The following is a 26,847-nucleotide window of genomic DNA, read 5'->3' as shown; positions in this document are numbered from 1 at the left end:
TATTGTATTGATCGTGAACTCACTGTTTATCATCACAGTGTAAGACTAAGGTTTATGGCAAAAATAATTTATATTTAAAATCACTCTCTAAAATTTTTCATACGTGTAATTTTGCATATTTCTATCTTATGTGCTCTTGACCTAAATGTCTCTTGATTTCATTTACTTCTGGGACCTTAAAAAGCCTTTGGTAGATGATATAATTGGACATTGGATGTTGGAAGATGACTAAATGCTGTCAATACATGTTGATTAAAGTTAACTCAGGATAGTAGTGGCATTTTTTTTTTTAAAGATGGGATCATTTTCAATTTACTTGAGATTCATTTAAAAATAATTTATGCCAAATATATTTTCTAAACTCTCTAAATATCTTTTCTCTAAATACTATACCAGTTTTCCCCCTGAAACTAAGTTAAATAGTAGTTGGGGTTAGGGAGAAAAGTGACATGATTTGGTAGGATTCAGTATTTTAAAATGAATATTCTCATAAGTGGAAAAGCGCTATGTAAAGATCACCAAGAGCTGATTGGTTCCTTCTTGGTCCTGATCCACTTGTGAACTTTATGACACTTGATACACTGTTTTTTCATCACTTCCATGTCTGTCTGACAACTTCTTTGACAGACAAACACATCCATACTCTCTTGTTAGGTCTTCTTTTCAGAGATCATCTTGTCTTGACCCAAAAATCCTTAGTCAGTGCCCTTCTCAGGGCAGCTTTCACATCCTTGTTCCTCAGTGTATAGATAAATGGATTGAGTGTAGGTGTGACAATTCCATAGAAGAGAGCCATGATCTTCCCCCTGTCACGAGAATAGCTAGAGGGAGGTTGGACATACATACTGATAGCTGTAAAGTAGAAGAGAAAGACCACCAGCAAGTGTGAAGCACAGGTATTAAAGGCCTTCCAGCGACTTTCAGCAGACCGGATTCTCATTACTGCCCGAGAAATGAACACATAACTGCCCAGGATGAGGGTGAGGGGTACCAGAAGCAGCAAAGCCGCTAGCACATTGAGCTCAGCTTCATTTATACGAGTATCAGTACAAGCTAGTTTCAAAAGAGCAGGCACTTCACAGAAGAAATGGTCTATCACCCTCCGTCCACATCTTGGGGTCAACACTGTGAGAACAGACTGGACAAGGGAGTTAACAAAACAGCTAATCCAGGTCCCAGTGGCCATGTGGATACAGCGCCTCTGGTTCATGATGATTGGGTAGTGAAGAGGCTTGCAAATAGCAACATAACGGTCGAAGGCCATGAAGGCTAGAAGTATACATTCAGTAGAACCCAAGGCCAAGAAGATATAGAGCTGGACAACACAGCCACCATAGGTAATGGTCTTTTCTGGTCCCCGAAGGTTGACTAGCATCTGTGGGACAGTACTAGTAGTATAGCAGAGGTCCAGAAGAGAGAGATTAGAGAGAAAAAAATACATGGGACTGTCAAGCTGGGGATCCAGGTGGGAAACTAGGATAATGGAGATATTTCCAAATAGGGCAAAGATGTAAGCCACCAGAAAGATTACAAAGAGCGGCGTCTCCAGCCAGGGTTGGTCAGAAAATCCCAATAAGATAAAATCATCTAGTGAGCTCTGATTGTTGATCCGCATATTGGCAGAGGTAGGTGAAATTCCAGCTGAGATTTCCAAATATCCACTGTTGGCTATGGGTATCAATGGTAGAAGGAAGCCACTGAGAATTAGCCATCAGGGATGCTGAGATAAAATCCTCAATTTTGCTGTAATCTGCATCTATATCTTGATTATGGTAAGATGTTGAACCAACATTGTCAATGTAATATTGAAAGATTATTGAGAAAAGACCAAAGAGAACACCAGCAAAGTAGTTCAGAAATTTTGCTTACTTAATGAGTTTTTTCTGGTTAGCTGTCATTCCCTTTGGATTTTGATGTCTTCTTTTCTAAGAATTTCCAATAAAACTACCATCAACCTTACATGTCATGAATACTTTATTGAAACTACAGAGTATAGATTGAAACAGATTGGGAGAAGGAAGAGTTTCCCAAACACAGGTTGAACAAAGGACAAGAAGAAGAAGGCAGATAGATCAGCAGCTGAGGGGCAGCCAAGGCATCTTGGCATCTTCACCTTCCTCAAACTAACCCTGGTCAGGAACATAATGTGAACTAGAGCACTTCATAAAATTTGCACGATGAAAGGTCAGAATGTCAGAATTCCCTTTACTTCTTCCAAGCATTAATGCTGATCCTGTTCAGAAAATTTAGAAATAAGGGAAAGAAATAAAAAATTCAAACAAGATAACATATGCTTGAAGCAGTAAGGCCTTAGAACACCACTTGCTGTGAAAATGCTCTTGTAAAAATATCTGGATAAATTTGATGGAATTTTAACCTCTGAGCAAAATCACCAGAAAGAGTTTCAAATACTTGGTTCCCTGAAATTGGGCCTGTATATAAATTTGTAATCTCTCAGCATAACATCAACACATGTAAATTTAAATATTTCCCTTGCTCTCTTCTTTATTCTTTTATTATTTATTATTTATACTATTTCTGCCATCTGAGGAGCCTCTATCCTACTCTTCTCTCTTCCAAATCACACAGTTCCTTTATGATATAATTTCTGAGGAATAATTCCAATGAATAATTTTTCCATTCTCTAAAATCCTAAATTTCTTTCAGTTTAACTCTCACATGATGGCAAATTTGCCTTATATTTTTATCTAGTTATTTTGTAAAAGGCATTTTTCGTGTTCCTTCAAATCACAGTCATTCCATTTACTCCTGTCTGCTTTGGAGATGTGCTTCAATTTTTTTGTGTTTCATTTTTCTCATCTTTAAAATGAGAATAATCATACCCAGCTCATAAGACTCAGTGGTATTATGTAATTTGCAGGCATAATTCAGATCTTTTCATATGCTAGTTATTCAATAACTATTAATAATTATTTTTCCTTACTTATGAAATTCCTAAAAGTACTGAATTTGTCTTCTATTTGTGCATCTATACATAGTGTATAATGGTATTTGTAACAAATATAGTTAACAAATATCTACTGAGGGATAGTAAACATGATGTGACTGCTAGTCAAGGACCCTTTGATTACTTATTTTCCTGATCCTCTTAGTTGGCCTTACATTCTATTCTTCTTGTGCTCCTAAACTTTGCAGGATTAGTAGACTTAATTGGCCAGGTTTATTTTTTATAATGATGTGACCGATTATAAATTAGACAGTGTGGGGAATGAACAGCAGTGCAGAATAATAGGGAGACACGCTTGTTTCACAGTCCAAACTTCAGAATCACTAAATCCAAAACTGAGTTCATTATTCATCCATCTCATACTTCTAATTTCTTTGTTTTATTTATAGATACATGTTTTTTGGTATCCGGAACCTAATTATTCTCTTTGGATTGCAATTGCCTAATGTGTCATCCAAGTTGTCAAGCTGGACCAATTCTTCTTTAACATTCTATGTCATATCTATCCATTAAATCGATATCTATCAAAAAACATTAAAGTAGACACATAGAAAATAGTTCAGTGTTCCATGGTCTCTAGATTTCAAACTAGTCTTCCCACTTACAATTGCTCTGTCATCTTCACAGCATCCTAGCATATTAGGAGAACAGTCTTTCCTTGGTTCTATTGTGATCATGCGCATCGCAGTTCAAAACTCTTCAGTGCATCTCCATATTCTAATACAGTATATTAAAATGCAATCTAAGACTCAAAGCCTCCTGTAATAATGAGTCAAACTATGCATTGGGTCAAACATCCATCCATTAACCCAGCTAAACTTCCTACTTTTTTCCTTGTGTTTATGCTAATGTGAAACTCCATTTGTTGCTGTGTATCCTGCATGGATCATTTCAAGTACAAAATGTTCTTAAATATTTCCCATTCACCTTCTTTACTAATCCTGTAGAGCATTTTATTTGTAATTCTCTTACGATACACTTCAGATTTTTATGTATATATACATGTATTTATACATATTACATATATGTATGTATGTATGTACGTATGTATGTATGCATTTATTTGTGTTTCTGTACGGGCCTATTTTCCTGACTAGATTGATTAAACGTTCTTTAAGGATAAGCATGTTACTTATAGAAGCAAGATTATGTGTTAAACGTGATAGATATTTACTACACTTTAATTAATTTGAATTCAATTGAAACCAGCAACTATAAAACTCTTCCCTTTGGTGTTCTGATATGTTAGATTACGTTGGCATCTTAGTTTTAGCACTTTTTTTCACTTATGACTTCAATTATTTTCATCAAAATGGAACCCAGATACATTACTTACTTTTCCATTCCGAGCCCAATATGGCAAAGGAGAATTTAAATATGCCCTACGTTACTCTTCACACAAACATTTTAAAAATTTTATTGCTAATTCTCAAGATGATGTAACTAATCGACCAATAAATACATTTATTTTACTTACTAAAAATCAATGGACTTTGAATAAGTCACTTCATATTCTTGTGGTTAGACTTGTTCACCTAGAGAATAAGAATCAAAATATTTGCATATTAACTCCATACCGCTTTCATGATAATTGGATAAGAATTTATTTTGTGAATTAAAGAAAGAAAATATACATTATAATATATAATATAAAGAGAAATATAAACAGTAACTGAAATATGGGTAAGACAAGTTACATGGTAAAATTATATAGGGATGATTCTGGAAATCTCCAGGTGCCTGTAGCCTTCTATGGAAAATTAAGTTGGTTATTTTCTTGAGACTTCTCCTTTTGTAAGCCCTACCATTTCTTACCTCTACAATGACACTCTTCATTTAAAACTGATCCTATTCAATTTATCTTTTTCTCCAATTTATTATCCTGTGATAGTGAGACTTTAGGAATAGAGCCTTGGAAATATGATTATATTTTGTATTATATTATATCCACAAAGAAATGATATTGCTGGTTGATTAGAGGATTATCATAAAAATAAAAAATAGTATTTTGATTCAATGTCAAGAAACAATTTTATCTTTATGCATGTTTCTGAACCAAATTTTGCCTAACCTATTGCCATCAAAGGAAGACCACTCCTGTGCTGCAGGATTACTTACAGAAGGATGTCCCTTAAAGAGCATCCAAGTAATTCCTTATCCAATTAGAATCCTAAAAGGGACAATTGCAGAATTCACTCTATCTGCATTATTTTCTTACTAAAAATTCAAAATCTCATCACTTACCTGAACTCAGATAATGTTTTTCAAAATATAAAGAAAACTGACTTTCTCTTCCTACCTTTCAAAGGTTATTGTCATATCATTTTCATAATTTTAATTTGTTTTTGTCTACCCAGTATCTCCAAATGGACACAGCATGTTATTAAGTTTCTGAGATAAGCTTGGACTGTTACGAATAAAATCAAATCACACATATACTCCAGGAGAACAATAGAGTTATTAAAGAAGAATATGTAGCATGTATCATTGTTTTTCAGAATATATGCTAGCACACCTGATGTTGAAGATTTATAAGAATATAGAGATAAAATAAGTAATAATGAAATGACAGCAATAGATAAACTCAGAAAGTAGAGACACAAGGAAAAAAATAAGGAAAGCAAAACAGAATGAGAAAGAAAAAAGATAAATATATCAAGATAGTAATGTTCTTTCTAGTACATTGTAGATGCTTAAATAAATATCTGTTGAATATGTGAATGTAGAGAGCAAAAGAAACAAAGTGGAAAATAAAGATTAAAGGGGTAAGACGAAATCCAGTAATTCAGTTTATTTGCCTGGAAAGGACTGTGGCAAGTTCTCGTCTTTCTGGCTGTACAGGAACATCATGGGATTAGTAGAGCTTGATTTATCTAAACACGAAGTTTAAGAAAATACTGCTGAGTCCCCCAGAGGGTGAGAAACTGGAGTTGGGAAGACAGAAGGATCTGTGCCTCTCAGGCAAGTGGGAGGTGCAAAGGAATGAAGGGGAGCAGGGAAGAAGTATCTGACTACATGGCTTAAGAAAGCATGGAGCCCATTATTTTAGATGTTTACATCCTAATATGCCCTTTAACAAGTTTGTAAGCACGATTCTGATATAATAGGTTAATAAGACAAAACAGAAACAATGTTTAGGTGTTCATTTCACCTCTGATTCACTTTAGATAATCTTAATGCTACTGTCTAAGGATCTTTGCTGCAGTTTTAATGCCTTGCTTTCTGTCTATTGGATACCCTTATTTTAAATAATGGTAGGCCTTTCAGAGCTCAGTTGGTTCCTACACAAAATCAATATATTATTACTACAAACTGTTTGTAATGCAAACAGCAGTTTCAATCTAAAAAGTGGGAAATGGCACACTTAATATTTAGAGGAAAATAGAAGTTTCCAAAGGTAAAGAACACTAATAGTAACATTTGTATTTTCCCATAGCCTTATTCACAGTAAAATAATGTGTAACAAGGATTTTCAAATTCCAGAATATTTATATAAAAATTTCCACAATAATATATATATATAATTTTATATATGCATGTGTATATACATATAATTGCTTTTGAACATATATGCAATCCTCCTCACATGTCTGTTTGTTTTGTTCTCATAATAATCTTCTAGAGCAAGAATGGTATTTTTTAAATGATAGAAGAGAGGAAACTCAGGCAAGAAGAGCTTAGAGGACTTACCCAAGAATGTAAATCTAGTTAAGTTCAGAAGCAAAGATTTGAATAAGATTTTGAATCCTAGATCAGTATACTTTTCATAATTCCATTGTTCTTCTCTCAGACAAAAACATATGTGGCTGTCGAATCAAACTTTTTACACTTTTAAAAAATTTTTACTTTATAGTTCTACCCCGAATGTTCCCTTTACACCACTTATGAAGTAACTAATGACAAAGTAAGGTGACCTTTCATTTTGATTATCCTTCCCTTCCCAAACCCTTTCTGTATTTACATGATGCCAGGTTGTAATGCATCAGTTTGTTTAGTACGTGACAAAGAGATGGGAAGTTATGGAAGACTGACCTGTGACCCAAACATAATACCCAGACACTGTTTGCTGTTTGGATTTCTTCTCAGTTCCGTAGAGTATCAACCAAGCTCCCTCTCACACACTTAAGTGTCAACTCCAAGAAGCTGACTTCAATTTACGGCCATCCATAGAATCGACAGGTCCATAGGGAGCTTTCCCATGAGTATGGTCTGTCTTGGTCCCTTCTTTCTTGCTGTTAATGTTTTGGTCCCTTCCTTCTATTTAAGCCTCTGAGATTCAATATAATTAACATCTGCTGCTGCAAACATGTCCCAGAGAGAAGAACCAGAGGGACTAGAAGATAAGACAACCACAGAAGCAAGGCAGGAAAATGTTTCCAACAAAATGTAAACTTTGGGCATGCAAGTCAGCTCAGAGGAAACCACATCAGTTTCAGTAAAACTTGATTTTGGTGGTTGTTGAGATGACTTTTATAATATAGATTATGAAATAGGTAAAATTACCCATTGCATTTGCTAGCTATTGTGAGAACAATAATATAACTTCAAAAGTTGCAAAAGTAATCTTTCTAAAATATGATGTTTTTCATATTTTCCTTCCATAAAGCTCCTCATTCTCACACTATACTCATGTTTATCATATAAGATATTTCATAAGCAGAAGATACATATTAATTCATTTGATAGTCATAGCAACTGTATAAATTAGGGGAATAATTTTAATTATTCATATTTAGCTGATAACAATTCCAAAACTCAGAAAAAAAAATCAAATAACTTGCTCAAGACCACAGACAGGTAGACCAGGAACAAAAACTAATGCTTCCAAATTTGATCTAATCTTTCTTCCCCCAAGTTATTGAGCATTACTAATCCAGACTCCTCCGTTTAAATGACAAAATTAAAATTCAACATGTGTTTTTGTCTAGTATTGTAACAATGGGCCTCCAACACCAGTTCAAACTGACCCCATCTCTTATCAACAGAGTGACTAAGAATTGTTTCTCAGAAAATTCTCAAAGTCACGTAGCCAGAGCATGTGAACGAGAGGAAATCTTGACCTGAAATGACTGCAGAATGGAAGATTCTCCTCCCCATGGAGCAAAAGAAACTGGGACACGACTGAAACTTGAAAGTTGGAGTTTCACCAGAGGTGAGGGGCCCATGGTCCAGGAAGACCCAGTATTAAAACCCCTTCCCCATCTTACTGTAAATGTTTAAAATTTTACCATAAATGCTTAAAACCTTACCATAAATACTTGAAGCCCTCCAATCAAAAGTGTAATAATGGCTCTTTATGTGCATTGAGTAGTGAGCCCTCGCTTGGTAACAATATCTCCATTTTATTAGCCTTTCTGTTTTCTTTTTTTTTTTTTACCCTAATACCTATGGAGTAGTAGAAAAAAATAATGGATGTGAAACTGCAAATATTGTTTATAAATTCCAAATCTGTGATCTTGAACAAATAATCCCAAATGTCAGACTTTGTACTTCATCATAGAAAGTTTCATTATTAAAATTCCTGAAATTAACTTGATCTCAAATTATCATATGAAATTAAGTTTGTTTTTGTTTTCAGTTTTGTTTTTTTTCTGAGGAAGATTGGCCCTGAGCTAACATGGGTTACCAACCTTCCTGTTTTTGCTTGAGGAAGATTTTGCTTGAGGAAGATTGTCGCTGAGCTAACATCTCTGCCAATCTTCCTCTATTTTATGTGAGATGCCACCACAGCATGGCTTAATGAGCAGTGTTAGGTCTGCACCTGGGATCCGAACCTGTGAACCCCTGGCTGCAGAAGTGGAGCATGTGGACTCAACCACCAAGCCACTGAGCAAGCCCCTGAGATAAAGTTTTTGAAGGGACTTTATATTGGGCTTCAGTAATAAACCCAAATGTGCATGGAGATTTGCTTTGTCATAAAGGTGGAACTTCATATTATCAGGAGAATTTTTCAATAGAATGTGGTTGTGCCAACTGACTTAAAACCTGTGGGAAAAAATACATAAATTAAAGTCCTACCTTCAAATTAATGCCAAAACAATGAAAAATTTAAATGTAGAAACAAGAGAATATCACACAAAAGATCTACAATCATGCAAAAGATCACTGGAAACTTAGAGGTCTTAAAAAGACTGGTGTATTTGATATATAAACGTAAAATTTCTAGAGACAAATATCGTAAACAACAGGAAACAAAAAATAGGTGACAAACTTCAAAGAAAATATTTGTGCAGCATACAAAAGACAAAAGGCTAACCTCTTTATCATATGCTATTATAAGTCAGTATGGAAAAGTCCAACAATCCAACAGAAACAGCAAAGGACCAGGGCAGAGGCTTTTACATCATGTTCACATATATGATAAAAAGATAGCTTATCTTTAAACATACAAGAAATGCAAATTAAATCACAATGGGATACAGTTTTTACTTATCTAATTGGTCAAGAGCAAAATGTTTTATTTTATATCATGTAGAAAAGCCACTTTGCTTTAACTTTTTCATAGACCATTTTTGAATTATATATCGCGTGTAAAAATGAACACGCCTTTGGCACACCAATTCCATTTCTAGACATTCAACTGGCAGATATTCTCACATATGCATGCAGAGATGGATGTACAAAGACCTTCACTGCAGTATTGTTTGCATTAGTAAGAGACTACAAAGATCATAAATGACCACCAGTACAGAAGTTGTTAAAAACGTCTTCACAATGTAATATTATGCAGTCATTAAAAATAATGAGGCAAGTCTGTAGCTACAAAATTGGAATGGTCTCCAAGATAGACATATTTAAAGAGAGGAAAAAGTTACAGGAAGTTGTTTATAAAATAACAGAAGATGTTATCTGTCTATTCACCTGTCAACATATATGCATAAATAAATATATGTATAAAAACACATTTTCAAATACCCCACGTACGGGAGTGTGTGTACAGAATATCTTGTGAAGAGGAGAGAATGGAGAAATGGAGTTAGGAGTGGAGGAGAGATTTGTTTTCCTCATGAATATCCTTATTACGTAAATTTCTTGTCTTATAGTTATTACTTTTTAACAATTTTAACAATAATGAGGACAAAACAACACTCCCACCTCTGTGGTGTTCTTTGTGGGAGGTTTCCTGAGGAGTGTACAGTACATAGGATGTGATTACAACTATGAAAAAAGTGCTTAAAGTCTGAAATTAAGTAAACCCATATTTACCTTAATCAGATTTTCCTTAATATGGATGACTTTATTTTTAAACTTAATTTTTTAAGTTCAAGTTGATTTCTCAAAGTAATATATATAAATAATTTAAAATCAAATGGTTCTACATGAATTAAAAAACACTAGTAGTGGCAAGTATCCTGGTCCTGCTCTGCTTCCATTGCCTATTCTCACAAGGTAAGCACTTTAAGCTCTTTCTGATATTTATCTGGAATTTTCTTGAATATCTCTAATTTAATTCAACATTTGCAAAATTGCTCTTTCAGTGCTTACAAGTGCCAGGTACTGTGCCATGCACTTGGGATGCACCAGTGAACCAAACAAAGATCCCTGTCTCTCGGAAGTTAAAATTCTAGGGAAACGGGTAGATAATAAATAATAAGCCTAATAAATTCTTAAGTATGTGTAGTATGTTAGAAGATGATAAGTGCTATGGATGAAGGAAACCATAGAGTAGGGTAAGGAGTCTCAGGTGGGTGAGATGGGCAGATGGCAGAATTAAACCCAGTGGTCAGGAGAGCTCTCCTTGCCAAGGTGAGATCTGAAAATCTGAAGGAGAGGAAGAAGTTAGCCAAGCAGGTATCCAGGATAAAGCATGCCAGCCGGAGAGCAGCGGAAGCTGTACAGCAGGAGGATAGCTGGTGTGATTTAATAACAACACAGAGTCCAGGAGGACTCTGCAGAGTGAGTCAAGAGGGGAGTTGTAGGAGATGGGGTCAGGAGAGGAGAGAGTCATGTGGGTCTTTGCAGGCCATTGTAAGGATTTAGGCTTTTCCTGGGCATGAAATGGACATTCAGGGCTTTAAGCAGAGGAATGAGAAGTGACATGATCTGCCTTGAATTTAGAAGAAATCCTCTGTTGTATTTAGAATTCCCTGGAAGAACGGAAGCGACTAGATCCAAAAGACACTAAAACAGTGATCTAGGTGAGAGAGGATGGGGACTCAGAGCTGGGTCTTAGCAAGAGAAGTGGTAAAATTCTGGATATATTTTGAGGGTAGAGATAACAAGATTTCCTGAGGGATTGGATGTAGGCTGCTATGTCTTCATTATATTTTTCATTTCGTCTTTATCAATTAGCTTCCTGATATGGGACATAAGAATCCAGCTTTTCTTTTGCATAATATTTTATTCTTCCTTACACACAAACACACAAACACACACACACACACACACCTGTTCCTCAAACTCTACAGCATAATTATACTTTAATTTCTTTCTTTTTTTTGAGGAAGATTGGCCCTGAGCTAACTGCCACCAATCCTCCTCTTTTTGCTGAGGAAGTCTGACCCTGAGCTAACATCCATGCCCATCTTCCTCTACTTTATATGTGGGACACCTACCACAGCATGGCGTGCCAAGCGGTGCCATTTCCGCACCCCGGATCCGGATGGGCAAGCCCCAAACCGGTGAACCCCCGGGCCGCCAAGCAGCAGAACATGCAAACTTAACTGCTGCACTACCAGGCCGGCCCCTACACTTTAGTTTTTAAATAATTTTGTATTATATTATAGAGATAATAAAGATAGTTTTCACAGCTATGGGTGCACTGTGATTAAATTTCTTTTCTCACATAGCTTTGTGCTGTTCATTGAGTTAATAAATGTTTTATGTGTGTGTGTACTTTTTCTCTGTAGTTTTCATTTACATAATCCACAAAACTGTAAAGCTCATCTCAGAATGATTGAACACCTCAGGTAGCCTATCAGCTCATTTTTCTTGATGAGTTTTGCTAGAGCTTTGATGTTCCAAACTGGATTCTCTCCATGCACATCTTCCTGGAATTTGCCTTCACAACAGCCTAGCACAGAGGAGGCAAACTTTTACCTTTACCCCCTTAGGGTTCTTTTCAGCTCAGCCTCAGAATTAAATTGACATAAAACAGATCAACAGGAGAAAAGCAGACAAATTTATTTAATACAAGTTTTACATGACAAGGGAGCCCTCTTAAGGAATGAAGACCCAGGGAAATGAGAAAAGCAATTTGCTTTTATATTAGGTTGAAAAAAGAGAGGCAATTGTGGAAAAGTGACTAAACTGTATGAGGCTGTATGAGGAGGCTAAAGAAAGATAAGAATAATTTTAACAAAGTCTGTATGGAATTCTCTGTCTCACCTCCTCTTGTCCTTGACCTTGATGATAAGAATGTTGCTTTCCTTCTGGTATAGGGAAGACGTCTTTCATATGAGAATCGCATCTCCTGCTTTTAAGAAAGTGAAGGAAGGTCAGAGTATTTTTCTTATATTTTCTGTTTTCTGTTTTTCAAGTGCCTTTAATGCAAAATAGTCAGTATTCCAGTGTGGCATATTTTGGGTGGCATGTTCTAAACTCCCTTACCAGGCATTTTCTCCGCTTCTTTCTGGTACTGAATCCCTGGGGTGCTTTTGCCTTTCTTAGTTTTCTCCTTCCTTTTGGTGGAGTGTAGCCCCCAGTAGCTTCCTGAGAATACTGCAACAAGAAGAAAAATGAGAGCCTCCATGTGTAGAAGCAAATAATTCATGAACAATCTATAAATCAAAATTGGAGTGAGTTTATTGAGTCAGCTCTGAGGACCATATAACATGGGAGAGTCCTTCCCCAAAGCAATGGAGCAAACAAAGAAATGGGGGGGTACAGATTGTTTATATACTGTCAAAAAAACGTGTATCACATCTTTAGTTTATTCAAGTCAGAATCCAAAAAAGTTCCACACCTCACATTTTGTTAAGGTATTTTTAAGTGTTGTTTAATCTATAACAGAGGTTAGCAAACATTTTCTGTAAAGTGTCAGATATTTGATATTTTTGGCCTTGTGGTGTATATGATCTCTGAAGCAACTACTCAACTCTGCAGTTATAGCGGGAAAACAGCCCTTAGACAATATGTAAATGAGTGTGCTGGGGTTGTGTTCCAATAAAACTTTATTTATACAAACAGGAAGCAGGTCAGATATGGCCTACTGCTTAGAGTTTGCAAAACAACCCCTGGTCTTCAGGTCTGTAAGGAGAGAAATTAGCCTAAAGAAGCTAATATTATGTTACGATTTTATAACTTGGTACAGAAAATAACTATAAGAGCTATAAACTTAATAAATTCCTTTTGCAAACTCTTTGCCTATATCTCCTTACTTTTTAGTCCTGGATAACCTATAACCTGTCCTTTATCCTCTGCTAGTTCATCCATTATTGATTCAAATAAACAGTATATTCTAAAATATCTTTGAGAATTTTGCTTTAAGATAAAACACACCTGTGACTGGATTCTTTAAGTAAACAGAAAAAAGGATTTATACAAGTTTACAAGCACAAAAAAGAAATGATAATTATGTGAAATGATAGAGGAGTTAATTATTACTACTGTGGCAACCATATTGCAATATATAAATGCATCAAATCAGCATATTGTACACCTTAAATTTACACAATGTTGTATGTCAAATATATTTCAGTAAAAAAATAAATAGTAATCACTTTTGGTATTGTGTAGGTTTGCTTTAGCATTACTGTTAAATATAAATCAAAAGTTGCTGTTTACATCACATATGTTGATCAAACCAAAGGAAAGGATTTCAAAAAGAAAAATAAAATCAGCCGAAAAGAACTCATAAGTTAGAAAGAAGCCTAAACACCAGGGTTAGAACTTCCTAGAAGAGACATTGTCTGGAGCCGTTTGTTCCTTTTCATTTTTATTTATCTCAAGGACAAAGAATGGAGGTAATCAGAATTAACGGAATAAGCCTTCTTAGAAATCATGGAGAAGAGCCTCACATCCCAGGTTCTGAAGCCAGACCACCTGGACTGAATACTGGTCCATGTTTCACTTGTGGGAACAAGCCGCTCCAGCTTCTCCTCCTTGGTTTCCACATGTGTAGAATGAGGACAATAAAAGTACAGGGGTGGTTTTGATGGTCTAATTAGATAATACATTTAATGAGTGAGAACTATCCTTTTTACATATTCACAAGTCAGTAAATGGGAGTTATCATTATTGTTAGTGGTTGTGTAGTTACAGCTGGTGCTGAGGAAGATGCAGTCCAAATGCTCTTTGGAATCAAAGAGCACAGAGTCTCAAGATCAAAATTAGTAAGGGATAGCTAACTATTACCAATAGTCAGGAATATTTAATAGAGAAAATATTGAAGGTATGTTAATTAATGATTATGTACATATTTAAAAGATTAAATATTAAGATGTTCTAAAAAATACATTTTTGGTGATTTTTATATATTCATCTGCTTTCAAAATGGTATATGGGGGCTGGTCCCATGGCTGAGTGATTAAGTTCCCGTGTTCCAATTGTGTGGCCCAGCACTTCACTGGTTCAGATCCTGGGCACGGACCTAGTACGGCTCATCAAGCCATGCTGAGGTGGCATCCCATGTAGCAGAACCGAAAGGACCTACAGCTGGAAAGAATATACAACTATGTACTGGGGGGCTTGGGGAGAAGAAAAAACAAAAAGACTGGCAAGAGATGTTAGCTCAGGTGCCAATCTTATAAAACGAAACAAACAAAAAACCACTATATGTTTGGATAACAATCTATCATGAGAGCTGGCTTCTGTGAGTTAGTGGTTAGCACAAAGAAAAAGGCTAAAATAAAATTAACATGTACATTGATTATTGTTGAATTGAAGGAATATAAGGGAATTAAATTTTAATTTTTACATACTTTCATGTGTTTTATAAATTTGCTGTGAAAGCATGTGTTATATTTATCTTAAGAAAAGGTGTATCATTAATTATTCAAATATTTGTATTACACATGAACTATACGAACCTGAGAAACAGGGAAAAGAAAAAATTACCGGTACCATGAATGCCTAGAGGGACTACTATTAATATTTCATTTTCATCCTTTCAAACTTATGAAACTAAACAAAAATGATCATACTAGACAATTGTTTTTAAATTGCTTTAATACTTAATAAATCATTTTTCTAGATTAATAAATATCCTTATAAATTATCATTTTTAAGGCCTGCACATATTCATGTAGTATAATTGTTAAGCAGTAAGTTATTTTTGTATGTTCAGTTTGTTTCCATTGTTAATTACTATACACTCATGGAAATAAAAAACAGTTTTTTTTTTTTGAGGAAGATTAGCCCTGAGTTAACATCTGCTACCAATCTTCCTCTTTTTGCTGAGGAAGACTGGCCCTGAACTACCATCCAAGCCCATCTTCCTCTACTTTACATGTGGGACGCCTACCACAGCGTGGCTTGCTAAGTGGTGCCATTTCCACACCCGGGATCTGAACCAGTGAACCCCAGGCCACCAAAGCAGAAAGTGCACACTTAACTGCTGTGCCACTGGGCCAGCCCCAAAATCACAATGCATTATTTTTAAACAAATTAATTGGACGGTTCTTGGGAAAATAGGGATATCTGGCAAAATACACGTCTTGGTCATTAGTGAACATCACTACTATCTTCTGAGAGTAGAATTAGTACATTCTTTTCTCTCTTTCAGTTTTGTTGAGGTAGAATTGACAAATAAAATCATATATATTTAAGGTGTATAATGTGATGACTTGATATATATATCCATTGTGAAATGATTACCACAATCGAGTTAATTAGTACATTCATCACCTCACATATTTATCATTTGTGTGTGTGTGTAATCAGAACAGTAAAGATCTATTCTCCTAGCAAATTTCAAGTATACAATACAGTATAGTTAACTATAGTTACATGCTGTACATTAGATCCCAGATCTTAATTCATCTTACAACTGAAAGTCTGTGCACCCTATGACCAACAAGAGAAATTTAAATTTCTTTATTTGAAGGATAATTTTAAGTCATAGTAGCAGTCACAGTTCTCCACTCCTCGTCATTTACAACTACCATATGAGTAGTTATTAATCCTTCATAGGTCAGGAGCTAACACAGACCCTCCCTGAGAACCAGATGTTCAAACCCAAGGCGATGTCTCTATAGGTGCTACAGGATTGTGTTGTAACCATGTTCATTTCTCTTAAGAGCAAGTGTTTGGATGATATCAAAATATATCGAATTAGATTCATTTGCACATATGCCATTTTTGTAAATTACATAAAAGTCTTTAAAATTATTTATATTAATTATTTCTAGTTAAGATTTCTTCTCCCATCCTTGACTTTAAATATCATTTCTGTTTCTTCTAAAAAAATTTTCACTGTGGCGACTCCTGATAAAAATTTCCCATATCTTTCTTTTAATATTCTGCAACAATACCTCTGAAAATGAGGGATTTTTTTCACGTTTTAATATACTTTTATAGTTCACATAGAAAAAAATTCAACCCTATATCATGTACTAGTAATTATGGTTGAAGAATTTTCAAACATTTTTTATGAGAAGAAATAATGCACTTCATAGAGTTAGTAGAGAATTAAGAGTCCTGTGGGACAGACATATGTGGGAACACACCCCTGGTGACCAGGGCAGAAGTTAGATGGGCCCCTAAGGGTTAGAATATTTTTAAGAACATAGAGTCAAAATTTGCGAGGCTTATGAGATATAACCTGGCAATTTATACTCTAAGGCTAAACTAAATATTTTGGAAAATCTGTCTGGAGTTGGACTCATATATACAAATCTTTGGTAGCCAACTTCCTTCCAGAATTTGACAGTCGGAATTTTAGCTCTAAGTACAGAGATGTCTCCAAAATTACAATCACTCTCATTAAACAAGGTCCTTAGAAAACAGACTGAAGTGTGAAGATTTTCTTATTTTCTTTACTCTTTGGTTGTGGCTGCATCTTTTCCAAAGAGCAGATTTTCACAGTCTGCTAGGATCTACCCACGAGTCAAAACGTTTTCCTAACACAGGGTTCTCTGGAGAGCTGCCTTGACTTCTTTGTTCCGCAAACTATAGATGATGGGGTTGAGCATGGACGTGACCACTGTATAGAAGAGGGCTAGGAGTTTATCTATTCCTGGTGAATGGTTAGCTTTGGGTCTCAAATAGGTGACAGATCCTGAGCCATAGAAGAGTGTTACTACAAGGAGGTGGGAAGAACAGGTGGAAAGGGCTTTCTGGCGGCCTTGAGGTGAGGGCATGATCAGCACGGCTGCCAGAATTCTGCCATAGGAAGCAACAATCAATAAAAATGGGCTGGAAATGCAAAGGATGGCTGCAACAAAGACCGCAGCCTCATTATGGGATGTATCCCCACAGGCGAGTGCCAGGATAGGGGGCAGGTCACAGAAGAAGTGGTCTATTTCACAAGGGCCACAGAAGTCCAGGGAGAAAATATAGTTGGTCTGACCCAAACCCACCACGCACCCCACTACCCAAGAAATCATTGCCAACTGGGCACACTCTCCACGACTCATTCGTGTTGCATAGTGCAGTGGGGAGCATATGGCCACATAGCGGTCATAAGCCATGGTGGCCAAAAGACAGCACTCACTGATACCAAATAAAGTGAAGAAAAACATCTGTGTAGCACAACCCTCTCGAGAGATTCCTCGGGTCTCACTCACGAGGCTCTGCAGCATTTTGGGTATGACAGAGCAAGTGTAACCAATCTCCAAGAGAGACAAGTTGGCCAGGAAGAAGTACATGGGTGTGTGGAGGACTGGGTTGGTCCAGATGGCAAGGGCTATGAGAGCATTGCCTGTCAGTGATGTTAAGAACATGAGTAGGATGAGGGTAAATAAAAGGAAACATTGTTCGGTGACCTCAGAGAATTTGGTAAATGCAAAGAGTTTGACAGAAATGCTGTTGTCCTGCCACAAGGAGCAATTGAGGTTCATGACCTGAAAAGGCAAAGAAAAGTTATCAGAAAGATTCTTTCAATTATGAAGATAAATTTTTATATTACTTGCAAGAAGCTCTAGTAAGTCAGAGAAGTAAATTTCTTACTTTCAATACTAAAATTCAAAAAGTTTGGAAAATACAATTATCTTCATACCTTTTCAAAACAATTCCTAGTGTACTGTACTATCACTATCTTAGTTGACTCATCCAAAATATACCTAGTCGCCAAGCATAAAAAGCAAAAATTTAATTTCAGTTCAATTCTCTCTTCATCCCTTCCTCTATTCAGTTGTCAAATACTACCAAATAAAGGTCTTTACATATTTATCCATTTCTTTCCATTTCTGTTGCCACTGACTTGCTTTGTTCACTCATTCATTCAAAAAGTATTCATTGAGCACAGAGTATTTTGCAGTTACTGTGGTAGATACTGGGATTCAATAACAAAAGAATAAATTCTTCCCAAATGGAACTTATTTAGTGAAGGAAAGCTGACATTCAATAGCCATTCAATACATAAATAATTGCTACAAAGCAGAGAATTAAAACTGAGATATGTCCTGGTGACTGATCAGTTTAGATTGAGTATCCAAAGAGAGTTCTTGACAATGAGAAGCATGAGCTGAGATGTGAATGACAAGAAGGGGCAGCCACGTGAGGGGCCAGTCCTGTGGCACAGTGGTTAAGTTCGCACGTTCCACTTCAGCAGCTTGGGGTTTGCTGGTTCGGATCCTGGGTGTGAACCTATGCACCGCTTGTCAAGCCATGCTGTGGTAGGCGCCCCACATATAAAGTAGAGGAAGATAGGCACAGATGTTAGCTCAGGGCCAATCTTCCTAATCAAAAAAGAGGAGGATTGGTGGCAGGTGTTAGCTCAGGGCTAATCTTCCTCAAAAAATAAAATGAAATAAAATAAATACTTTAAAAAAAAGAATGGTATACAGCCATTCATATCATATCGATATTGTACTGCTGAGATAATTTCATCATCGCAATAGATTCCTTTACCTTCAATAATTCTCATCTGCCATCCTTTCTTCATAAGAGTGCTCTTGGGTAAATGAAAATTGCCATTGCCTCAAGTTAAAGCTCAATTTTCTTAAGATAATTCATGAAAATCTATGAATCGGGTCACTGTTAATAGAAACTTTGATCTCACTCCTTACGCAAATAGATCTCATGTTATAGTCATTTCAAACTACTTGTATCTTTTAGTACAGAAATTGCTTGCATATATTTCCTTTTCTTTGTGCTTATTTTCCCATGGGGCTTTGACATTTGCCTCTTTGATTGTCACCTGCTGATCTGCCTCTCTATGTTCAAGTCCCAGCAGAGCTTCCTCTCCTCGCTGCAAACTCCTTCTTGACTCCTGCTTCCCTCACCCCCATACTAATCAGGGACATGCCCCCTCAACTGTGTGTTCCCAACACTCTATAACAGCTATGAGAGAACTTACACCTCTCAAAGGACAATAAATTGATAATTTCTTCCTGAGTGTAGCCTCAGACATAACTCAGAGTGCAGAAGTTTATTTATGTACTTTTGCTTACCATTATATCCTCCATCATTAACAATGAGTACTTTCTCATGTAAGGAAAAAAAATTTGCATGCTAAGCTTTACTCTGGCTGCCTATATATTCTGCCCACTGATGTATATTTTATAATATAAAGTTAATTGTGATAAATCCATTCTCCAACAAATATCTCAAATGTGACAGTTAACTTTCTCTAATAATTTTCAATTCCTGACTAATATTCCTCCTTCTTTTTGTGGATGTCCGCAGTTTAGATTGTTCTTTTGAAATGTCATCAAACAAAATTGTAAACAATGTTTGTCACGAAAAGGGCAGAAGAATGAGGTTTCATTTCCACTGCTCTGGACTCTATCTGTTCATTAGTATAACCTGAAATCACGTTTGTACTACATTGGTTTATAACACATCACTGTGTATTCCACATTAACATTTGCTGCCAGTATATATAAAACAAAAGTATGCTTCTTGAGGTTCCAAATCATTATGCATAGACAAACATATTAGGTGCATTCATAAAAACACATGTGCAAAGTGTACATTTTTTCATATACACATGCTTCTGTACCTCCATAGACAGAAACACACACATTCAAAGCCATACTGAGTAGCAGAGTAATTAAGAGTATTCTGGTATAGTCTCTCTGCATTCAAATCGTAGAAGAGTCATGTAATGCTGGGTCAAAGTTAAAATTTACTCAAACAGTCTGTTCCTCATTTTCCTCATTTATAGAAGGAGGTGTTAGTAGTACCTTCCTACTAGGGTTGTTATGAGGATTAAGTGAGTTAGTTCCAATAAAAGTGATTAAGTACTCAATAAGTATTAGCTATAGCAGTGCCTGTACATATCTATGTTGTCACAATAGATTTACAATCATATATATTCCCTCTTTTGGAATTTTACCTCACAGTCCCTAATCATGCCTCATGTTCATTATCTTCATCTCCATTTCGTGTTTTTCTATGCATCTGCCATGATGGAGAGAATAAAAATAGAAGAACATACATACAGACATAAAAATGCCACCTGGGTCTTATGTCCTGGGACAAAATAGGTGTGTATTATATATCTTTTTAATCTCTAATTTAAGCATCACTGGGTTTTACAAACGTTCCCCAAAATTAAGGACAGGAACAAGTGGACTAATTCACAACTCTGTTAAATATGAAATAGCAAATATGCATGATTATGGGGACGCTCAATGCATATGACTATAGGAAAATTTGCTCACGTATTAAACAGTCTATTAGAATGCATTTACACTTACATTGAAGCATTTATAAACATTTTCCTTGCATTGTAATTAATTTTAATATCTGTATTTCCCATGCATTCATTTCCCATGTATTCATTCGTCTTTAACTCAGTTAATGCTGAGGCAAAGAAAACAGAGATAAAGGATTACTTATCTTCTTATTTTTAACTCAGAAGAAGATTTTGTTATATATCCTGTCTCCTCAATAACAGACTATGCAGTTACAGAAAAACTCTAGATGTGGAGAAGTTGTTATTCCATTTGTCAGTTAAATACACAAATATATATCTTACCCATTATGTCTCCCTGTATTTGGGAGGAACTGAAGTTTTCTCAGTGACACTGGTGGAGAGATGAAAGGAGAAATCCCAACCAGAAAAGGAGCATATTTGACTCTTTCTTAAATACTGACATTGTGAAGGTTTCCTACCATAAATACCCTTGTCTCGTTTAGACTGTAGACAGCAAATGCAGATGCCTGTGCTGGGGATGGGAATCAGGGAATGTTGAGGATGGTAGAAACCTCTTGGTGGATGGCATACAGTGAGGGCTGACTGCACAAGTACTAACGTGTGCTGCTAAAAAAATTTGATATTTTTAGACTCATAGAATGAGTAAAAAAGTCATCTCATGACAAGTGTATTTTAAAACCTCACAAAGTTCAGAAACAACTGAAAAAAATGGATATCAAAAGTAGAGAAGATCTGTGAGTGCTTCTAAATATTTCAAGTAGCAAAGAATGGTACTCCGTTTAGAAATAAATACTAAATCATATAAAAATAAATGTATAGGACTCACTGGAAGCAAGAATGCAAAGAAATGTGGTCACATTCTCTTCTCTCTCCCTATCACTTGGAATAATACTGAACCAGGGGAAATCTGATTTTTTTACACTTTTTATTGTTTTCAGGATTTACTCTCTGTTGACCTTAATCTGGGGACCCTGAGATGTATGTAGTAGAGGTAAGCTTTATGTACATACCAAGAATGTCTCTTTTTAGTTATTGCCCATTGAAAGAGAGGGAGATGGTCAAGGCCGGGGTCAGGCATCTGCAGAAAGGAGCATCACAGGCAGTAGAAAAATTTGGCGTGGACATTGTTTCCGTCTCTCACCTGATGTATTTTCTTGACTTAAAGTTTCTGGTCTATCATTTCTGAATAATGAAGAATGACAGAACTCTTTCTCTTTCTTTCTGAGTTCACTTGAGTTAAAAATGCAAACATTGTAGAGGCAAACCATGAATAAAAATAAGGAACGGTCAGTAAAACTCAATTTATCAGCACCAAAACCTCTCGCTCTTTAAAGCCTCATATTGATGAACTCATAGGACATTGCACAGAATATTCGCTATTATTATCAGTCTATAGAAATAACCTATATGGAGTCAGTAATCAAGCAAATAGGCACTGCTGTATGATCCAAAGACAAAGGGGTTTCATGCGCAATGATAAGTTACGTTATAGATTCCTACTCAGTGTAATAAAAGATTAAGTGGCCATTCAACATTGGCAAGATTTTGAAGGTTTAAATCATGGGATGGACTTTCAATGACAGTTGAATTATGAAAGAAACAGAGGAAGGAGATAAGATAATTTAAATAGCTCAGTGGCTGGGCTTCGTGTGCCACCTTACTCAGCACCCAAGACGAGCACACTGTATATAGTCAGCTTTGGAAATAATCCAGCACAAGGGGTTCATTTTGGGTCAGCTCCACACAATTAGAAATGTTCCTTGACACAATCAATGTCTTATTAATCTCTGTTTTCATAATGAAATGTTTCTTTATGTCCTATCAGCCAAAGGAAAACATGCTATACATCATTAAATATTGTATCTGAATCCACTTAGTACAGTGCCTGGCACACAAAACACACTCAATAAATATAAATAACTTTCATTATGAAATTGTTATTTCTAATATGCTTTAATAGTAGATAGAATTTGTGTTAATTGGTCATTAAATTTTATAAAGATGGTTACCCATTGCTTTCCACACTTTCACCATATTCACTTCACCGAGGACCTAACAGTAATAATATGCTGCCTTCACATAACCAAGCAGAAACTATTTTATCATTTGATTGGATTAGCCTGTACATGAAAATCTATGTATTTAAATTCCCCAACAATAAGAAGTATATCCATTTCCTGTGAAATAAGTAATTTGGAAAAACTTACAGCAATTTTTTGGCAGGGATACTGGCAAATTGATAAGTTGTCATACTCTTCAGAGAAGGAGAAAATAATTGATTAAAATAGCAGTCAGAACTGAAAAATGCTTCAGTTATTGATTATCCTTTTCACACTTTAATCCGCCTTTTTCTACAACCCTAGTTTCTTAGGACATCAGTTGTGTCACATACCTTTAGTCATTAACATCTGAAGAAAACTAGTAGATAATTATTGCTGCCGATGAGCCACTGTTTGATTTTCTCTGCATTCCCCTGTTATAATATCCCCAAATTCAGAGGATGTAATTCCGCCCGATCCTCACCTCTAAGACCATGCACTGAGAAGCTTTTGTTGTAGTCAGCATCTCATCTGATCTCAGGAAGATCATGTGTTCAGTGAGTGACCATATGTCCCTCCCAGCAATGTCCTAAGCTCCACATGCACACACAAACACACAAACACACACACTCACACACACACACAAACAGAATTATCCAAGGCTGTGCTGATTACACGATGATATATTTAGCTTTCCTCCTTCCTGAAAAACAATGGATTATGAATATGTTTTATTTCAATTCTTGTTCTGAATCCTTATCCTACCTCCGTCCCCAGGAGACATGATTTATTCTCACCAGAGAGAGTCAGGAAGCAGTTTGATTCTGTCTCTCAGGAATTGTCATGGACAGGTCTGTCTCCATTTGTTGATGAATGCTAGCAGAGTAAAAGAAGTAAATGTAAAACACAAATGAAACAAAAGTTAAACATAATGAATAACCTATATTACTGGTAATTTCTAACACAGACTGTATGATAATTCAGCTTTTAATTTTTTGTTTGAATTAAGCAAAATAGTCACGGAATATTATTACAAAAACTACAATAACTTTCATGTCATATTATATTTTTCATGTTCTTTGAAGTCTTGGATTGCTGTCTTTGCATTTGAAGAAGGATTCATCCCCTCCAGTCCTTATTGACTGGCTTTGGGAGAGAAATACTTTTATCAGTCATGTGAGGGATTCTGACACTTCCTTAGACCTTTTCTACACATATGCCTCCTCCACACCTCTTGTTCCCTGTTGCAGGGAGGGATTCTTAAGTTTGTGTGGTGCCTTCTCTTGATTCTACAAAGCCAGGCTGAGTGCCAACAACCTCGTGTTTGCTTTCCCTAGGGTGATGCTGAATGTTCCAGTTTGTATGTTTTTTCCCAATCCTGAAGAGTCCAGCTGGCTTTCCACACATATTCACTAGCTGATTGCAAAGGCTCACATTTATTGACCCTTGGGTTGCAAAGAAGAAACTGGCCACTGGGTAGGAAAGCGTGTGAGTGAGGTACAGAGAGCATTTGAAAGAAACAGAGGAAGGAGATAAGATAATTTAAATAGCTCAATGGCTGGGCTTCGTGTGCCACCTTACTCAGCACTCAGTTAGGGGATCCACATGTAAGTCACCTGTAGTGAATCACGGGCAGGCTTCCTGGTGGAGTCCAGGATGTGACTAGTAGGATCCACATCCCTTTGATGCCCCCCAAGAGCCCTGCCTGCTATTCTTCCAACTATTCCCCACTCCCCTGTCATGCCACACGCCTCAGTATTCTGAATGGGATGGGAATGAAGTGCTTTTCTTTGGCAGCATCCTGCACAGCTGAGGCGGCTGGGGGTTCACGCACATGCTCTCACTTTCCCTCTTGGGAGAAATCACAGACCAGGAAGGGCTTGCTTGTCACTTAGCGTGTTTTCTTTGGGGAGAGTTAACACAGGCAAAATGCAACTATTTTCTTGCCCTCTTTAATGCATCCAATCTTGGAATTTCTTTGCTCCAACAGTGTGTTAGATGGATTCCCACATTTCCACAAAGGTATTCTCATTCATGGATGACTGTCAGAATCATTGTTCTTTGAAAGAAAGATGCTGGAAAACCCCTATTTCACCATTTTGGTGATGTCCCATTTTGCTTATACATTGTATTTCTGATTTTCTTTATTCCTTTATCCATATTTTTCTTTAGCTCTGTGAAATATTTAAGACATTTGCTTTAAAGCTTTTGTCTAGAAAGTCTGGTGTCTCGCTTTCCTCAGGGTTGAGGGGTAAGTGAAATATGCTGATGGTATCAAAGAAATGCTTAGAGGTTTAGAAATATATATATATTTATTTATATGTTTATATATATATTTATCTCTAACTAGTTGTAGTTACCTTAAGAAAAACTCTTAATATTTCTGAGGGTATATTTCATAGCATTATAATTTAAAAAAATGGTTGAATATTTTTGCTGGGGACATTGAAACTTTTTGACTAAATAATAAGAGAAGTGAGTACAGCCAGGGAATAATGTGTGTCCTTTGAAATAGACATTTGGCTTTTAAATTAACATTATTATATGTAATTATATTGCTTTATGTTTAAATATGTGTTTCAAACACAATTTTTGTTAGGAAAGGAGAAATAGGAAGAAAAGTGGTTTAGTAGAATGAGCAAATGTATTATTTTATTCGAAACATATTTATTTGGTGTCACATATTAAAAAATAGGCTTACATGCTATGGACAATTCTAACAACATTTATGATAAATGTCTTAACCCATTAAAAGGGTACTTTCCATTTTAGAAAACTGGTCATGATCAAAGAAATACATCTTTATGCAAATTGACACTCTATTACAAAGTAATTCAGGATTTTGGAAGACGTGTCATGTAGAGAGAAGATCTGATTGCATCTTGGAAGATATTGGTCTAGAGATGAATATTAACTAATGATTAGAATTTTGTTATAGGTAAAAGGAATGGATTCATCATAGAAAGAAGGAGGCATAGGACTGGCAAAGAATCTGAATAAATATGAAACTTGTTTGAGAATAGGGATTGATTTGGCTAGAACAAATTATAAATGTTGAGAGGTAATTCTGAAAACAAAGAGGGGAGCTTAAATTGTGTAGACCTTTAAATTCAATGCTGAGGTTTGTAAATTTTATATTTTGAGAAATGAAAATTTTATCTTGAGAAACGTTTTTATTTTCGTATGATTCTGACAATCGTGTACAGAAAGGTAATGAAGACTACAAAGTAAACGATAAGAGACCATCTAGAATGCTTTATCATCTAGAATGATACGAATTAAAAGTCTTTTTAGAAAATTAAATGACACAAGGATAGATTGTTTAAATGCATGAGCAATACAAAACTATCATCATCACATTCAAATTTAAGTTAGCTTACATGCTGGTCCTGTGGCTCAGTGATTAAAGTTCTGCAGTACTTTGCTGAGGCAGCCCCTGTTCGATGGTTCAGATCCCACACGTGGACCTACTCTACTCATCAGCTGTGCTGTGGAGGCATCCCACATACAAAGTGGAGGAATACTGGCGCAGATGTTTGGCAATGGATGTTAGCCCAGGGCAAATCTTCTCCACCGAAACAAAAAAACAAACCAAACCATTGTTTGGATAATAATGCAGTGATGGATGTAATTGATAGGAAATTATAAAGTAAAAGAAATTTCTTGGGAAGAATAATGATAATTTACAATTATGACTTCCTGGGTGCATCCAAGAGGGTGACTAAGAAGATGTGTAATAAAGAGTCAAAAGCAGAATTGAATCGTGTTTGACATTTATCATCTATTCACATTTTTTAAGAATCATAAACTTAGGGTTATGTGGATCTAGTATTTTCTCTACAAAAGAATTTTATTTGCTTTCATGTTTCTCTGTAGATAAAGCCAGTTGTTCAAGAAATAAACCTGTGTCCCATCGCTGATCCTTCCTTCTCACTTTCTGCCTCTAGTCAATCATCTTGTCTTAAATCTGTCTAGAGTCTAAGAATATAAATCTTCCCTTCTACCACCAGGCCATCTGTTTCCTAGAGTACTACCTTCACCTCCTAACTACTCTCATGTCTCACTTTACTACTTGTCAACCCATTGTGAAATTTGAGGTACTTTTTCAATGCAAATGCCCTGTCAATTACCTGCTC

General features: G+C 36.0%; 2 protein-coding genes across 2 annotated transcripts; both read right to left on the bottom strand.

Moving 5' to 3' along the window:
• Nucleotides 1-670: 670 nt before the first annotated feature.
• On the bottom strand, nucleotides 671-1,615 carry OR2B4C (olfactory receptor family 2 subfamily B member 4C). Its single transcript, NM_001391041.1, is given in 1 exon segment — nucleotides 671-1,615. A coding segment is annotated over 1 exon segment (945 nt).
• A 15,353-nt stretch (nucleotides 1,616-16,968) lies between these two features.
• OR10AL45 (olfactory receptor family 10 subfamily AL member 45) lies at nucleotides 16,969-17,907 on the bottom strand. Its single transcript, NM_001391044.1, has one exon. It carries the CDS (start codon nucleotides 17,905-17,907, stop codon nucleotides 16,969-16,971), a length of 939 nt encoding a protein of 312 aa, NP_001377973.1.
• Nucleotides 17,908-26,847: the final 8,940 nt, after the last annotated feature.

Source organism: Equus caballus, chromosome 20 (genome assembly GCF_041296265.1).
Source record: "Equus caballus isolate H_3958 breed thoroughbred chromosome 20, TB-T2T, whole genome shotgun sequence".
NCBI classification, from domain to species: Eukaryota; Metazoa; Chordata; class Mammalia; order Perissodactyla; family Equidae; genus Equus; species Equus caballus.
The sequence above is the reverse complement of the archived record's forward strand: the minus strand, read 5'-3'. Positions and strand labels throughout refer to the sequence as shown.

Bases quoted from the DNA above. Each gene is read 5' to 3' on its own strand.
- OR10AL45 (NM_001391044.1), bottom strand. From the start codon at position 17,907: ATGAACCTCAATTGCTCCTTGTGGCAGGACAACAGCATTTCTGTCAAA.